This window comes from Cnephaeus nilssonii (genome assembly GCF_951640355.1).
Source record: "Cnephaeus nilssonii genome assembly, chromosome: 16".
Lineage (NCBI taxonomy): Eukaryota > Metazoa > Chordata > Mammalia > Chiroptera > Vespertilionidae > Cnephaeus > Cnephaeus nilssonii.
This window is the reverse complement of record NC_137087.1, coordinates 62603781-62621647: the sequence shown is the minus strand read 5'-3', so window position 1 is coordinate 62621647 and position 17867 is coordinate 62603781. Positions and strand designations below refer to the sequence as shown.

The following is a 17867-nucleotide window of genomic DNA, read 5'->3' as shown; positions in this document are numbered from 1 at the left end:
CTCGGTGATACTGAGCATGCCGTCGAGGAGGAGATAAATCTCGCGGCTCAGGACTCAGGATTTTATGAGTCGCTCTCCGAAGTCCTGTCCTAATCACATTTACTTGCCACCCAACCATCCCTGTGTTTAAAGCTGCTGGCTCGTCTTCCTGCGGGCGTAAAGGAAGTAGCGCTCTGTGATGTGGGTGATGGTTTTGACTTCTGAGACCAGCTGGTCACTTTTCTGTCTGTGGTTCTGTCTCGCAGCCGTGTCCTTGGCTCTCGCTCTGAACGGCGTCTGCACAAACACGATTAAGCTGATCGTGGGCAGGTGAGTTCCCCAGAGAAACGGCTGTGACCGAGGCGCTCAGGGTCACCGTGCCCGCAGGGAGGGCACAGCACGAGGCAGATGCCGCTCGGCTGGTTCCCCTCCGATGCTGTCCTGGGTTGTGTCCTCAGCACAGGTCTTTCCTCCCTTGGAATTCCCAGCCCGTCCCAGGAAGCGGGAGGTCGGTAGTAAAGGGATCCACCGACTCCACTTCCTGTGGCCCGGGGCCGGGGCCGAGGCCGGGGTTCCCAGTCCATCCTGTGCTCCCAGGGCCTCCTGACACCCACTCTCTCATCGGTTTTGCCTCCAGAATCAATCAGGTCACCCTTTACCGTTCTCTCGGGGATGAGAAGGGTGGATCGGCACGGAGATGCTCTTACCTTCCTGGGAAGTGATTTCTGTTCTCCGTGTCTTGCCTTCTTCCCCGCCTGCCTGGGAGGGCCAGTCTCCATAGAGAAGAGCAGCCAAAAGGCCTGAACTCGAGACCTGCCTGGGCCCTGACCAGGTGTTGGCCTCAGGCAGGTTATCACCTCCCCCTCCCAGAGCCTCGGCCTTTACTGATCATCTGCTGGGGGCAGGGGAGGGACACCGGTCGGGCAGGCGGTCCATGACCTGGGCTGCCGCGCCCACGAGCAGCCCGTGCTTAGAGCTGCCAGGGGCCCTGCTGAAATGCTGGTTGTCAGGCCTGCCTGCTCGGAGGGTGTGGGTCAGTAGGGGAAGACTCTGATAGATGACTGGAATTGATTATTGGCATGGTATTGGTGATTACTGGGGCCTACCTCCTAGAGCTGGGGGGTGTGTGAGCCAGTGTGTGTTAACGGTGCCCCAGTGCGTGCGGATAAGGGGCCCCATGTTTGCAGCTGTGCCCGCGGTGGCGTTACTGGGTTGACTCCTTGAGAGGTGGTTGGCCATCGGCCACTGCACACCTGGGAGAGAACCCTCCCTGGAACGAGGCAGAATAGCAGGGTGAGGTGTGTGGGTGCAGGAACCCATTGGGGGGCAGGGTTCAGAGCTGGCCCTGTGTGACCTGGAGGGGGGACCCTTCGAAGCCTGTAAAGTGAGATGCCCCAGGGGCGGCCGCAGGGTTGTCACGGGATCCTGGGACCCGCACAGCTGCGCGCTCAGCACCATCTGGTCCCAGGCTGAGCCGAGCCCAGGCTGCGGCAGGAGGCCCGGGCGCTCCCCTGCGGAGGGCGCTCTCCCACCGCACTGCGTGGCCGGGCACTCACTCATGGACCGGGACCTTCGGGGTCCTCTCGGAGCGGGTGGGGGTAGCTGAGCCCTGCTGTCTGAGGAGGGGGAGCCGGCCACCCAGAGTCCCAGTGAAAGGACAGGAGCCCCCCTGAGGCTTGGATCCCGACGCAGCCTCAATGCAGGGCCCTGGGCGGGTGGGGTGCTGACGTCACCAGCACTGAGTGAGGTTCCTCCTGAGCCCCGTTCCCCTCAGGCCTCACCTTGTAGGTGGTGGCCTCCCCCTGACAGAAGTGGAAACAGGCTCAGGAGGCACTTGACCTTCCCGAGGTCAGGACACTCCTGGGCGGCAAAGCAGGAGTCCAGCTCAGGTTTCTCTGACCCGAGGCCTAAGCTCTACCCGGACTGTCTGTCTGTCCGTCCTGTTTGGGACCCTGGGCAGAGCTGGGGTGTGGCGGAGGGGCTGGGTGTGGCCGGAGGGGCTGGGGTGTGGCCGGAGGGGCTGGGTGTGGCCGGAGGAGTTGGGGTGTGGCTGGAGGGGCTGGGTGTGGCCGGAGGAGTTGGGTGGAGGGGCTGGCGGGGTCAGCTCAGGCTCCTGACGGCAGCGTTTACATGGAACGTGTCCATGGTGTCTCTTGTAGACCGCGCCCCGATTTCTTTCACCGCTGCTTTCCAGATGGGGTGATGAACGCCGAGATGCACTGCACGGGGGACCCCGAGCTGGTGTCCGAGGGCCGCAAGAGCTTCCCCAGCATCCACTCCTCCTGTAAGTGCCGCGGACACGGGTTCCCCGCGGTTCCGGTCGCCCCGCACGGTCAAGGGGGGGGAAAGCGAGGGCGTGCGTGTTGGGCTCGGTTCATCTCCTCGCTGTGGGGCGTCAGCTCACAAACGGGACCTTCAGCTGCAGGATAAGCGTGGACGCGGCTCCAGAGCTCAGAAACGTTGGTGCTGCTGCCCAGCAGGTGTTACACGTGACCTTCATCCACGTCCTGTGACTCGGGTGCTGGACCGTGCTCCCTGGGCCTGCTGCCTTGTAGCTCCAGGTTCACTCTGGTTTATTCCCTCAGGGATGGCGCTGTGTGTGTGTGTGTGTGTGTCTCTGTGTGTGTGTGTCTGTACCACTATGTAGCACACATATGTATACATGTATGCCTACACACGATATGTAATCTATTATAGATGTTCCAGCTGGGACCAGCCTTAAGGCCAAGACTAAATAGTATGAATGGGGTACAGGGAGGTGTGGTAGGGAGAGGGTGCAGGGAGGTGTGGTGGAGAGAGGGGTGCAAGGAGGTGTGGTGAAGGGAGAGGGGTGCAGGGAGGTGTGGTGAAGAGCGTGGGGTGCAGGGAAGTGTGGAGGGAGAGGGGTGTAGGGAGGTGGTGGAGAGAGGGGTACAGGGAGGTGGTGGAGAGAGTGGGGTGCAGGGAGGTGGTGGAGAGAACGGGACTTGGGAGGGTGGCAGTGCCCGCTCTGCCCGGCACCAGCTCTGCAATGACCTCCCTGTGGTCAGTGGGGAGAGGACGCCCCGTCCTGTGGGTGAGGGATGGGATAAGCGATGCTGACCCCGGCATTTTGCAGCGCAGCCGTTCCCAAGCGTTGGGTGCGTTGTCTTATTTGATCCACTCGCATGTGTCAGGTACTTGGTGTTAATGGACGTCGTTATCCGTGTTGCTCTCTTGCCAAAGCCGAGGTTCCGGGCTGTCGTGCGCGTTCGCTCCGTCACGTTCGCCGAAGGGCTTCGTGTTGGGTGCGGTGCCAGGCGCCGGGGATACAACGGTAAATAAGATGCATCACGCCGGCCGGCACGGCTCAGTGGTTGAGCGTCCACCCATGAGCCCCTCCTCGCCCCCGCGGGCGACATGTGGTTCCTCATGGCTGTTCCAGACCTTTGGCTCTTAGCTCAGACTTCCAGTTTGGGCCCCAAGATCGTTCAAGATATGACGTGTATTCTAAAGATGAAAATTCAAATCACCACATGTCCTCTGTAATAGACACATTTTGGTATGTGGGTAGATTCATGGATTGATAAATGGGTGAAAGGAAGGAGAGAAATCAGTCCATCAATCAATCGATCGATCAATCGTGAGCCAACAGTGCTTCACAAAACCCTCCTCTGGAAAGTGTCCAAGCCCTGAGTGGTGCCCGACCTCAGCTGGCGCAGCCGTGGGCACATACGCCTCTCTGTGTTTTCTCTGACCCGTATTGGTGTGCGCATCCTTAGAAAGATGCGTCCTTCTTTTCCCTTTCGCATGAAACTCAGAGACATCCCTGAGTAACTGCCATCGGGGTCCCCAGCCGCCGTCCCCCTCCAGGCTCGCTCCTCCCGCCTCCCAGGGCCTGGGCTGCCTCTCCCGTCCGCTGGCATCTGCTTGGGAAATGCAGTCACTTTCGTGGTAACTGGACCAGCTTCGTTAGGAGGCGAAGTCGGCCGGCGGACATGGCACCGCTCTCTCCCCAGCACGTCGGGGGTGTGGGTGGCAGGGCTGGGCCACCTTGGGGAGAAAGGAGGACCAACAGGATCCACTGCCCTGGCCCAGCTGAGTGAGGGACGTCCCAGGTCCCAGCAGCCGGAGTCCCAGGGACACTCGGCATCTGCAGCACCAACACCCTGTAGCTCCCACCGCTCCCCAGCACATTCTTGCCTGTGGACCCCGAGGCGGAGGCGGTGGCCCAGGGCCCCATGGTGGAGAGCCGGGCCTGAGGGTCCCTGGAACGTCACCCCGTTTCCTCACTCTGCCCCGGGGGAGGGGGGTCGAGGCAGTGCAGCGCGAAGGCCACTGGACGAAGGCTTGGCTGTGCTTCAGTTTTGCGTTTAAATCCTTCCCAGGAATGAAACTTGGACCTGGGTGACCTCCCCGACGCCCAGGTGCACACGTGCCGTCTTCCCCTTCCGTCCTCTCGCATGGAGGCCCCCGACGCCTCGCGGCTCCTCCATGTTCCAGGCCTTGAGATCGGGCTGAGCGTCCCTCCGAGCAGCTGTGGACAAAAGGGGTCACATGCTGACCTGACAGCTCAGGGGAGGCCTGCATGGCGGTCTTGCAAACTCAGAGACCTAAAGTGACCACAAAGGATGGTCTGAAATTAAACTTGAACTAAAAGCAGTGATGGTGGGCAGTCACCTCCTAGGCCGGTATCTTCCCTGACAAGGTCAACCATTACCGTAACCGAGTCTGTCTTTTTGCATCTATGATAACATACCCTTGAAGTGTCTGGGTAACTTGTAACTTCCCTTTTTCTGGAGCCCCTGGGGCACAGCCTAATGTGCTGGGTGCCAGGACAGATACCGCAAATTCCTTCATTATCATGTTAATTGTTCCTGCACCCACCTAAGTATGTGTCCATCATTTTACTTTTTATCCAATCCCAGGGGTTTCTCCGCTTTGCTTTCTCCCGCCTCTCTAATCTGTCACCAATGGATTTCATGTAACCCACCTACGTCCCTTCCTTTGATGGCAATGTATAAACACAGATGTAACCCGCCATTCTCTGGAGCATTATCTCAATTCATTGAGGTTCTGCTTCCCGGCATATGTTGACAGTTTGGCCCAAATAAACTCACAAAAATTCTTTACAGATTTCAGTGGTTTTTTACGTTAACACAGCCAAGCAGCTTCTTGAATAATTCACCGGGAATTCTAGTCTGGGATCCCCAGCCAGGCCGGAGCGAGTTGAGTTTTCTCTCCATGCGAGTCAGGGTTCTCCAGAGAAGCGGAACCAATGGTGTAGCTATAATGAGATTCACGGTGAGGAATTTTAATACATAATTCATGTAATTATGGAGGCTGAGACGTCCCGCGATCTGCCATCTGCAGACAGGGGGACTAGGGGGCGGGGTGGGGCAGAGAGCTGGGGGTAAGTTCCAGTTTGGGTTCAAGGCCCAAGAACCAGGTGCTGATGGCGAGGGTCCCAGTCCAGGGGCAGGAGGCCGGCATTCCAGCTCACGCTCTCCAGCAGTTTCTCCCTTCCTCCGCCTTTCAGTATGTTTTTATTTATTCCAGAGAGGAAGGGAGAGGGAGAGAGAGAAACATGAGTGATGAGAGAGAACCATTGATCGGCTGCCTCCTGCACACCCCTTACTGGGGATCGAGCCCACAACCCGGGCTTGTGCCCTGACAGGGAATCAAACCCTGACCTGCTGGTTCATAGGTCGATGCTCAACCCCTCAGCCACGCCGGCCGGCCATACGCCCAGCACTTTTCCAGGGTCAGGACGCCGGCTTCCAACAGCTCCTGGCTGCGTGGACTCTCCTCCGAGGCCTGCAGCGCCGTTTCCTGCCGGGACGCCCCTCCAGTGCTCTGTGACTCTCCCGCTCCTGCCCAGGACCTTATACACAGCGATGCCTCCCGGTCTCCTCAAGCTTTCTCTCCTCCGAGAGCCCATTTGCTCCTTTCCTGACGCTCTCCACGGTTTGTCATCACTTCTGTTTCTGCTTCCTCAGCCAAGGCCGAGAACCAAGCCTCTCATTGTTGGAGCTGAGCTTCATACCTGGCCAGCTGTGTAGCAGGAACTGAATACATGTTTGTCGAAAAACACCTTTAAGGTAGAATCCTTAACCTTCTAGCCCAGGCGGAGATGTTGATGGTCCTTGTGTGTGTCTTGTGACATTCGCCTATTTTTCTAGATCCTGGCAGGTCAGGTTCTTCGTCTTGGACAAAACCTTGCATTGTGTTGGGGAATCAAGTCATCTTTCTCTAGACCAGTGGTTCTCAACCTTTCTAATGCGTGACCCTTTAATGCAGCTCCTCATGTTGTGGTGACCCCCAACCTAAAATTACTTTCGTTGCTACTTCATAACTGTAATTTTGCTACTGTTATGAATCGTAATGTAAATATCTGTGTTTTCCGATGGTCTTAGGCGACCCTGCTAGCGGTTCTCAACCTGTGGATCGCGACCCCCTTTCTGGGGCTCCCCACGCGCCCACTCTGCTCATTCCCAGGAGAGCTTCTGGCTGGCGGGCCAGGGGACGTGTTGACGGGATTGACGAGTGGCTGCTGCGGTGGCTGCTTTTTCTTTAAAACAAACACACGGAATTGACTGAATCCATGACCCACTGTCCCCTGAGCCTCATTCCCACGTGGAAGGTTTGCTCAGTGATTGGAAGGCTGTCAGTCTGCCCGAGGGGCGGTGCAGGCGGGAGCCGATGGAGCTGGTGCAGGGACAGCCTGTGAAACGCAGTGCAGGGAGCGGGGCCCCTGCTCTCTCCTGCTGCTGACGGAGGCAGAGAAGGCAAAGCGCCCCTGAATGGCGGGGGGTGTGGGCATCAGGCACACTGCCCCATTGGCTGCTGCGAGTTTGACATGCTTGATCTACACTGATCTGCCGTATCTCACACCCATGTGAGAATGGGCCTTTTTCTTGGTTCTCTCTATTCTTGTTTTGTTTTGTTTTGTTGATCCTCACCTGAGGATATTTTTTTCATTGATTTCTGGAGAGTGGAAGGGAAGGTGGGTGGGGAGAAGGAGAGAGACATCACTGTGAGAGAGACACATTGATTGGTTATCTTCCTCATTTCAGACATGCAAACCAGGTACATATGTGCCCTTGACCAGGAATTGAACCCACGGGCTGACACTCCAACCACTGAGCCACCCCAGCCAGGGCGAGCCTCTCTATTCTGATCCCTCTCTGGAGCATCCCAATCATTGTAGGTCTGTAATAACTTTTGAAATTTGTAGGGCCAACGCCATGTCGTCAGGGTTGGCTGGCTTGTCTTTGCATATCAGTCTCAGTGGCTTAACACCCGCAAGGCTGTTTCCGCTTCTCCGTGTAGGATTGTCATCCCTCAGGGCCCAGACACAGGCTCTGCTCTCACCCAGCGTCCCAGGGAGACGAGAGCCTCGGAGTAACACTCGGCTCCTGCAGCTCCACAGGCACCCCTCGGTGGAGCTCGTCACGTGACCACAGGTGCAGGGCATCTAACCTGTGGCCTGGACGAGAGCCTGCCGTGTGCTGCCGTGTTCTCCGTGTGGTTGTGGCTGGTCCCGGCCTCTGCTGTTCCCTGTGTGTTTGAGACTCGGTTCCAGGAAAATCCTTCTCAGATTCGATTGGCCTTTTGCTGACTCGCGGGCTCCATTGGGGGGGCAGGGGCGTCCTCCTGTCCCAGTGCGTTGTATGTTTGTCTACTTAGGACTTGACGTCTTCCGTCGTTTACCCTCCTCTCTGTAAAGGCCTCACACAGTACTTAGTAGCTAATCCACGGGCACTTTATGTTCTTATTGCTCTTGTACATTTTATATTTTAAATTGAATTGCCTAGCTGATGGTTTCCTGCTGTCCAGCAAGGCAATTGACTTTGGTGTATTAGTTTTTTTAATGCATAAATTTTCTAACTCTCCTAGTAATTCTAATTCCTTGTCTGTCAATTATTTGGGTTTTCTACACGGATAATTATATCACCTGCAAATAATGACAGCTTTATTTGTTTTCTTTCCAATTGTAAGCCTTTCATTTGGTTCTCTTATCTCACTTCACTGACCAGGATTGCCCGGGTGACCCTCTGGAACCCCTGTGTCTTATTGCTGCTATGAAGGGGATCTTCAGCATTTTACCGCTAAGCATGACCTTTCTGGTAGACTTCCCTGCCCCCCTGCTCCCCATTTCCTTCTATTTCTAGTTTGCTAAGGATGAATTTTGAATATTGTGCATCTAACAAGTTGGCATTTTTCCCTTTAATGTGTCAATGTGATGATTTATAGTAATCACTTTTTAAAACATTAAGCCAGTGTTTATTCCCGGAATTAACCCACCTCAGTTAAGATGCATTCCCTGTTCACTCGCTGCTAAAAATTTGGTTGATAATATTTTGTTTAAGAATTTTGTAAATATCTTTTAAGTGATATTGGTCGATTATTCTCATTTCTTGTACCACGCTTGTCTGATTTTAGAATCTCTGTTACCACACCAGAGAGAAGTACAAAAAAGATGTACAAGACCTACAAAATACACTAAAATGGCTGTTGAATTTTTATATGATTTATAGCTTAACTGCATGGTGGTCAGATGATTGATCTGTAAAAATGGCTTGTCCTTTGATCTTGGGATCCCAGGCTGGATTTGAGGCTTGGCATGTGGCCGGTTTTCATAAATGTCCCACGTGGCTTTAAAAGAACGTGACTTTTAAAATCATTGGACATGACATTAATCTCCTTTTGTTCTGAGCAATGTAGAACCATGCAATGCCTCAGCTCTGACCAACGTACCCGGTAGCCCAGCCGCTCCATCTTCTGCCTGAACAATGCCCTTTGCATGTCCTTCTTGGCTGTACCTTGTGGTAACACGTATGTTTCATTTCTACGTGTTCCTTCGTTGACAGCCTTGGGCGGCCGCTTTATCACGTTGGGATTCTGATCTGGCCGTCGCTCTCCCCTGAGCTGTGAGGGTGCTATTCTGCGGTTTTGTGCGTCAGCATCTTGGTGTTTTGAAGTCAGTGTCTTGCTCCTCCCTTGGCTTCCTGTTCTCCGTTCTGGATGCTTTCGGCGTCTTGCTTTTCCTTTGCGTCCTGAAGCATTTTGTTGCGTGGGTTTCCTGTCACAGCTCTTGTAGGAGAGTCATTGGCTTTCTAGCCCTCAGGTGTGTGTCCCTCAACATCCTGAGAGATCCTCAGCCGTTACGTGTGTCCATATTGTTTCTTCCCCATTTTCCTTTCATTTCTCTCTAATGTGGAACTCCAGTTAGACATCTGCTGGCCTTTCTCACCGTGTTGTCCATGTCACTTAACCTCTCCTTCAAGATGTTCATGTTGTCTGTCATCTATCTATCTACCCATCATGTTCCCATTCTAATTCTCTATTAGGTTTTGTCTCACATGCTATTTAATCCATTTACTGAGTTTTTATAAAAGCTCAACGTTGGTCTTACAAAGTACCTGCTTCGTTATTTTTTTGTGATGATTGGTCTCTGTCTTTCTTTTTATGCTTCCCCATAGTTTCCTTAAACCTGTTGCAAATAATGATTTTACATTCTGTGCCTTATAATGTTTAACGTGGTTGTGAGTCCCATTTTCCTACGTGTGCCCTGAAATCTTTTGTGTTAGACTTTTCTAACTCTGGGTGTTTTACTTTTCCCCAGAACTTTATTTGGGGAATATTTTGACGTCTGGGTTGAGATCTCACGGATGCCCAGCCATTCGAGTTCTGTGTAGAAACACCCAGTCTCCCCTCCACGTTTCTCCCTACTCTCACCCTCGGTCACAGTCACACTTCTGACACCAGACGTGTGGGGGTCTTCCCACACCAACCGATTCTCCACACCAGCCAAGCGTCCTACAGTTTAACTCAGTTCTGACGCTGAGTGTCAGATCCATAGGCTCAGGCCTCAACCCCACAAGACTGGCCCCCACACTTCAGATCTAATCCCAAGTCCAAGGTGTTGCCAGTGCATCTGGCCGATCAGCGATAAATCTCATGTTCCCGTGACTGCCTCCTGCGTTTGGTTCATTTGCTAGAGCGGCTCACGGAGCTCAGGGAACACGGACACCTCCCACTTTATTACACTGACACCTCCCACTTTATTACAGGGTGTGATGAAGACACAGGCGAACAGCCAGATGGAGAGAGACGCAGGGCAGCGTCTGGGGGCAGGGGAGGGCCACCAGGTCCAGAGCTCCTGCCCCGTGGGGTTGGGGTGCATCACCTCCCAGCATGTAGGCGTGTTCAGCCTGGAAGCCTCTAGACCCTGTGCTGTTGGGATTTCTTTTTTTAAATTAAGTTTATTGGGGTGACATTGGTCAACATGAACAAGGTTTCAGGGGTGGGTCTCTATGTTACAAAATTTGTTCGTTGCACCGTGTGCCCACCACCCAAAGTCCAATCTTCTCCTGTCACCATATTTTAGGACCCTTCCCCCCCGCCCCCTCCGCCCCACCCCACCTCCTTCCCTCTGGCAACTACCACACTGCTGTTTCAGTTTATATCTCACCTAGGAATGAAATCCTGTGGTTCTTAGCTGTTTCTGTCTGACGTATTTCACTCAGCATCATTTTCTCTAGGTCCATCCATTGGTTGCAGATGGCGACATTTCCTCCTTTCTTATGGATGCGTGGTGTCGCCGTGCATGTGGACCACATCTTCATGATCCAGTCCTCGATCGCAGGACACTTTGGTTGCTCCCATGTCTTGGCCACCGTGAATAATGTTGCAATGAACACAGGGCGGGATTTCTATCGAGGCTTCATCACGTAGGCTGATTAAGTCTTCATTTTGCTCCCAGCTCTGGAGAATGGGGGATCGGGCTGAAACTCCAAGCTTCTCATCACCTGGTCTTGGGGTGACCGGCCTCCATTCAGGTCCCACCCAGGCACCCACCCACGTCGCCTCATTAGGATAAAAGCTGTTCCCGGTGCTCTTATCACGTAGGTTTAGGAGCTCTGTGCCAGGAACCGGGGCAGAGACCAATATGTATTTCTGTTCTCTCACACCTTCCCTCCTGTGGGGCTCAAGTCCCCAATCTAGACGGCTGGGGGTCTGATCAGAAGGGTTGCTTTTTCCTAACAAACCCAAGTGCAGGTGGTACAACATCTCACCAAAGGCAGGTGTATCTGAGGCATCTCCTCGCTGGTGGCTGGGCAGTGTCGGTCATTACAGTTTCCAGGACTCCTGAGGTCCCTGCCCCCCAGGAGAGGGTAATCCCATGAGCACCCTGGGTAAATAAGGGCTACGGTCTTCGTAGTTGTTTCTCAAACGTGTATGTTGCCATTCGAATCTTGCTATCGCTTTTATGTCCTAGTAAGGCCTTTGGAAGTAAAATGCAATTATTTTTCATAAAAATGTTATCTTTATGTAATCCTGCCCAGGCTCTTACCAGCTCCCCTAACGGTGATATGGAGCAGGGTAATCTCTCCCTCCTGAAGTCTTGTTCTCATATTTATGTTTCTGATCATTGTGGCACATCATCAAGGCGGGAAACGCGAAGGCTGTCCTGGGGATTGAAACTGCTTCCGATCTCGGTGACAGTTCGTAACTCTCTCTAGGGTAAGGAGCGGCATCTAATAAGAATTCTTCACTGAGTAGTGCGGGGTGAGGGGCGGGGGGCAGAGTGGCTTCTGTCGTTTCAAAGTCCTTAATCCTCCCGGGCAAGGCCTTGCCCACTCCCAGGACCACAGGGTTGACCAAAGGGCAGCCACCTTCTCCCCGCAAAGCCCGCTCTCCCTGCCCCTCATGCTTCCTCAGCGCCTTCGTGCATTGTGCCCAGGTGGGATTTTTTTCCCCAAAAACACAATCCTCTTTGAAGGTGCAAACTGGTGCCACAGAAGGAGTTTATTGTCTGCTTCTTTTCTGTTTGCATTTCCTGCCTCTGACATTTGCTTCCAGGCTAATGACGAGCATTTTAGTTCCTTTTCCTTTTCCCCATTGCTCATGCTCAAACAAGACTGCACTGTCATTTCCATTCTGAGATGGACATTGCACCTGGCTCAGGTGGCTTAAGTATCGCCCTGCCTAAAACAGGGGTCAAGGGCATGACCTTTGGTGGCCATGTATGTCTTTCTGCCTCCAAGGACTGTGGCCTGTTGCAGGAACACCTAGCAGAAACAGCCATGTTTATATCCATTCAGTCACCATGGACGGTGACTTCCCTTGCTCTTCCCTCCGTATTAACTCCATTCCAATGGCCACACGCCTGCAGGGCATAGAAACAAATGGGCAGTTAGCAGTCCTGTGACTGCCTTCTGCAAGGAATCCTATGGTGTTTTCTCTTTTCTATTTAGAAATAATTCACAGTTGGTGGTTTTGTAAAAATTCGTTTTTATTGCTTTTTAGTGAGAGGGGAAGGGAGAGTGATAGAGAGGTAGAAGCAGCAATGAGAGAGACATCATCGGTCAGCTGCCTTATGCATGCCCCCTGCTAGGGATGGACACACAACCGGGCATGTGCCCTGACGGTGAATCAAACCAGCAACCTCTTGGTTCATGGGTCACACCACCCGGGCAATTCATTTCTCTAAGGGAGGTGTTAACCTTCAGTAAATAATTGACTATCTGAGCCTCTGTTTCTCATCCATAAAATGAGCCTATTAAATTATATCAGGACCCAAATCGTTTCCCCTAAATTATCTAGTTGAATTAATTGATATTTTTTAAGCTGTTGAATTATTGCCACCAATAATTGCAATGAACTCTTGTCTTTAAAAGACATTTTAAAGGAATTATTGGTGTGAGATTCAGATTTCAAGGATTCTGAGAATTCTCTTCAACCCAGCAGAGACAGATTTTGTTTCCTATATCAGACAGAGCACAAGTATCCCGTGGCTGAGGGTTTAGAGAAGCGAGATTTTTTTTTGTTTTGTTTTTGAAAAGTTACTGTGCATATTGAGTCTACTCTGCAGTTTTCATCAAGATTTTTCCTTGAAATTTGAACTCTGGCTGGGTCGCTACATCGGATGATAATGAATTTCTGTTGATTTCATGAGGAAGAAATCACTGCCTTGCCCGGTGCTCCGTTGAATGGTTTCACCTGTAGATGCACCGTAGCCCCGCCTTCTCCGACTTGTAACCGTCTTCTTTCACCCTCTTGTTGAAAATGAAATTCCTTAGTATCCTAGAATACTAGTGCATAGAGCTTGTCATAAAAAAGGAAACAGAACAAGCATCTTAGCTAGGCTAAACTATGGGTTGAGAAACTGTGAAATTAAAACTGTAATCGAGAAACTGACCATATTAAGGGATTTGGGGCCACGGGGGCATGAAAACAGGTTCCGAAAGTGAAATTTGTTTCTAAAGAATCTTGGAGAAAAGCAGGCATGGCTCCTGGCTGTCTGTCCCTCTCATCTCAGCGAGAGCTTCAGCGTTCTGCAGAGCGGGATGGGAACGCCATCTCCTGATTCACCTCACGAGCCTTCGGGTTTGTTTACTTTACCAGCGAGGATGGTTTTGCATCTGCTGAGAGCCCCGAGGGCTGCAGCATGATGAGATCTTGAGAACTTGGCTCTGGAATTCTCTCTAAGCAAGCATTGCCGTTACATAACTCAGGAGCGCAGATTGCACGGTAGCTCTTGCAAAGGCTTCTTGTCAGGATGGAACTTTCCAGACCTGAGGCTGCACACAGTAGTAGCTACTGAGCCAGAAATGTGAGGAGCTTGGTCAGTAGGTCCCAAGCACTATGCTGGCAATTTACAGTTCCTCACAGACTAACCCTCAGGGTCACTCTGAATGGTGTGCTACCACCATTGTCAGATAAGGAAACTGAGGCCTTGAGGGGAGCTCACAGGTGTAAATAGCAGAGCTGAGTACCACACCTGCTTGGTGTGTCTCAGGAACCTATGCTCCTCAACAGGATGGATGGATGGATGGATGGATGGATGGATGGATGGATAGATGGATGAATGCATGAATGGATGGATGGATGGATGATGGATGGATGGATGGATGATGGATGGATGGATGGATGGATGATGGATGGATGGATGATGGATGGATGGATGATGGATAGATGGATGGATGGATGAATTGATGATGGATGGATGGATGGATGATGGATGGATGGATGGATGGATGGATGATGGATGGATGGATGGATGGATGATGGATGGATGGATGGATGGATGATGGATGGATGGATGGATGGATGAATGGATGATGGATGATGGATGGATGGATGATGGATGGATGGATGATGGATGGATGGATGGATGGATGATGGATGGATGGATGGATGGATGAATGGATGATGGATGATGGATGGATGGATGATGGATGGATGGATGGATGGATGATGGATGGATGGATGGATGGATGATGGATGGATGGATGGATGGATGATGGATGGATGGATGGATGGATGAATGGATGATGGATGATGGATGGATGGATGATGGATGGATGGATGATGGATGGATGGATGATGGATGGATGGATGGATGGATGATGGATGGATGGATGGATGGATGAATGGATGATGGATGATGGATGGATGGATGATGGATGGATGGATGGATGGATGGATGATGGATGGATGGATGGATGGATGAATTGATGATGGATGGATGGATGGATGAGTGGATGGATAAAATAGATTTGGTCACATGCAAGCCTGGGAGGGCGTTCTCATGGTTGAGAGCTTCATACCAGCCTGGTCGTAGCAGAGCACAGGTTTCCCAGATGGTGCCAGTGCCATCCTGGGGGAGAGCATGAGGGCAGAAAGGTGTCTGGGTGCTCTGCATCCCTGCCACTCACCACCTGCCAGGTAACCCCTGCTGTTTCTCTTCCGCAGTTGCCTTTTCGGGACTGGGCTTCACGACGTTCTACCTGGCCGGCAAGCTGCACTGCTTCACAGAGAGCGGGCGGGGGAAGAGCTGGCGGCTGTGCGCCGCGATCCTGCCCCTGTACTGCGCCATGATGATCGCGCTGTCCCGCATGTGCGACTACAAGCACCACTGGCAAGGTGAGCCCTCCCCCTCCTCTGCCCAGGTGCTGCTCCTCCTCCACTCTTTCTGTTCCTGCCGCCCAGGCCGGTGGGACGCCCTTCTCCCCTCTCCCAGGGGTTCGTGCCAGTGGTGGCGAGGCAGCAGTAAGGGCCGGTGAAAACCCGCAGCCGCACAGCCTCAGCTGGGTCTCCCCCTCGTCACTCGTCAGGAGCAGCAGTGCTCACGGCGTGGGAGCTGTGTTCCTCCCACTCACGTATTAGGGGGGGTAACCAAGGAGGCTCAGGTTTGCAGCTGGAGAAGGGACCCACCCGAGGCTTGGGCTGCCGCGGAGGTGGCGCGGGGCAGCAGCCTGACTGAGATAGAGGAGTGGCTGCTTTTCTGTGGTGACTGAGCTGCCCAGCGTCCGTGGGCGGGGCCATCCATCATGACGAGAACTCGCGTGGAGCCCCCGGGTGTCAGCAAAGCCCGAGCGGCTCCTTGTAGACGTCGTTAACATGAATATGATGAGGCTTTGTGACTCCATTTCTGTTTCAATTTGAGTAGCTGTGCCCTGGGTGGGAGTTCCTCTCGCGAAGTTCGTCTGGCTTCTCGTGACATGTTCATGTCGAGTAAACAGCCGTCATCTCCCAGGCCTCGCTCGGGGTCTCATGCGGCTCCCAGCCCACAGGCAGCCTCGCTTCCTGCTCCTCCCGGGGACCCCCCTCTGCTCCCCGTGGCTTTCCCTGGTTTCTCTTCTTGGTTCTGTGTCCGAAATATTTCCAGAATCCAACGTCCGCGTCCCCGTCTAGTGCAAACCCCCGTTGTTTGTTGCCTGGATGATTGCGATGCCTCCCTACCAGGCACTGAGTGGGGGTTGAGGTGGCTAAAGAGATGCAGGCAAGAGCCCCGGGAGCCAGTGGGGCCCCGGCTCGTGCTGAGGGTTCGTTCACCTGAGCCCGGAAGGGCCCACACCGGGAGCCTGGCCAACGTACGTCCTGCAGAATCACAGACACCGCCCCTCGGTGCCCGCTGGGCCTGCCTTCCGTCTCTCACGTTGGCTAAGCCTCTCCTTCTTCTGGCTGGGAGCCTGCAGGGCCTCCCTGCCTCCATTTCTCACTTCCCCAATGGCGCCTGCTCGCCCTGCAGGGCTGGCCCGCGGGTGGCGTCCTCAGCGGCACTCCCCGGGTCCCGCCTGGCCAGGCCACCCCCGTGGTGACCTCACAGATGGCACTTGTCCCTCGTGGCAGGTGTCACATAAGCGCTTCAAACACCTGCATGAGGCTCAGAGGAATGTGAGGCCCAGGTCAGCCTGCTGTGTGGGTGGCAGAAGGGCAAGCAAAGCCTTGGTGCCGGCTCAGCCTGGTTAGTAGCCACCGAGGTGGGAAGGGAGGGGATGTCTGAGAGAGAACGGTGAACCCGGCAGCCCGTCCCTGCCCCCGGCACCTGGGGCTGTGGGGGAGGAAGGAATTTTCCTCGGCCCCTCTCGGTTCTCTCCGCGGGTCTAATAATTAAACCAGCACAAGGTAGATTAACATGAGGAAATGGCCACGTTTAATTACATGCGTACGGGAGACCCACATACATGAGAGAGTTAGAGGCCCCACATTTATGGCAGATTCAGAGACAGAACGGAAAGATGAGCTGTACATGACGTTCTGAGCTAAGGATAAGGTACGGCACCTTGACCTTCAGAGTGGAAGGGAGAGGGATAGAGAGAGGCCTCGATTGCTGCCTCCTGCACGCCCCCCACTGGGGATCGAGCCCACGACCTGGGCATGTGCCCTGACTGGGAATCGAACCGTGACCTCCTGGTTCATGGGTCAATGCTCAACCCCTGAGCCACGCTGGCTGGGCTCAAGGACACATTCTGAAGGGATGTGTAAGGTCTAGGAAAGTTTGCAGGGCCACCAAGTTCTTCCTCTGGTGCAGCTTCTCTTCCTGGAGGCCGTCAGGGCCCAGCCAGCAAGCCGGCTCCCGGAAGACACACGTGGCCCCTTTGAAGGACTCGTCATCGTAACCCCTCTCCCGGTTTTCTCTTTCCTGCCTAGATTCGTTCGTGGGCGGCGTCATTGGCCTCCTGTTCGCCTACATCTGCTACCGACAGCACTACCCGCCTCTGGCCAACACGGCGTGTCACAAACCCTACGTCAGCCTCCGGGTGCCGGCCTCGCTGAAGAAGGAGGAGGTGCCGGCGGCCGACAGCGCACCCAGCCTGCCCCCGGAGGGCGCCACCGAGGGTCCCGTGTGACTAGGGCTCAGGAGGTGGATGCAAGGTGGCACCTCTCCCACCGACGTCGTCACACGCAAGGTTCCTGCCACGTCCCCATCCGTGTTCCTCCGTCCTGCCTCACGTCGCCGCTGGCTCCCGCCACTTTAGATGTGGACCTTGCACGTCCTTGGATTCACAGAGGAAGGGCACGGGACCACCCGGGAGGGAGACGGGGACGAGGCTGGGGCGGGGGGTGCCGTGCGGTTGGTTCTGCCACCGGAAGGTTCTCTGTCGCGGCCACTTCCCGTGTCTTCATGGTTGTGAAACATAATAAACTCCCATGTGGAAGACAGGAGCGGGGTCGTGGCAGGTTTCACAGGTGGGGGCGGGGGCGTTGGGCTGTGGCCTCACGCTCGGCCTTGCGTCCTGGCCCCGGGGCCGAGCCCGTCTCCTGAAGACCCACTGACCCCACAGCGTCCTCAGCAGGCGGCCCGAGCCCATGGCATCGGAAGTGGCTCGGGGTGTGGGGGCCAGCGCAGTGCCTCCGGGCTAAGAGCTGCCCTGCCCCGAGCTGCCGGTGAAGGCAGAGCCGGCTCATCCCAGGCTCAGCTGTGGGCTGTGTGGACGGGCCCTGCCCTCCCCCAACCCCCTCCCCTGGCCCCCAGGCCCTCACTCTCGGGTGCAGGTGGTTTTCTTGTTGGTCTGATTGCTGTCCTACCTGCTTCCTGCGGCTCCTGAGTCAGATTCCGGGACGGGGAGCCCTCACCCCAGGTGACCCTCGGCCCCTGTGGCCGGGAGCCCTGCATTGGCCTCCGTGGTCCCCGA

The 17867-nt window shown here is 54.3% G+C and overlaps 1 protein-coding gene across 1 annotated transcript in view; it reads left to right on the top strand.

Moving 5' to 3' along the window:
* Positions 1 to 17195, top strand: part of PLPP4 (phospholipid phosphatase 4) — a 40958-nt gene extending 23763 nt beyond the window's left edge. Inside the window, exons 4-7 of the mRNA XM_079793428.1 lie at positions 246 to 309; positions 2139 to 2263; positions 14701 to 14871; positions 16882 to 17195. Of these exons, the coding sequence (XP_079649554.1) occupies positions 246 to 309; positions 2139 to 2263; positions 14701 to 14871; positions 16882 to 17081 (560 nt within the window). The 3' untranslated portion in view covers positions 17082 to 17195. The remainder of the gene's footprint in view (positions 1 to 245; positions 310 to 2138; positions 2264 to 14700; positions 14872 to 16881) is intronic.
* The last annotated feature ends 672 nt before the right edge of the window (positions 17196 to 17867 follow it).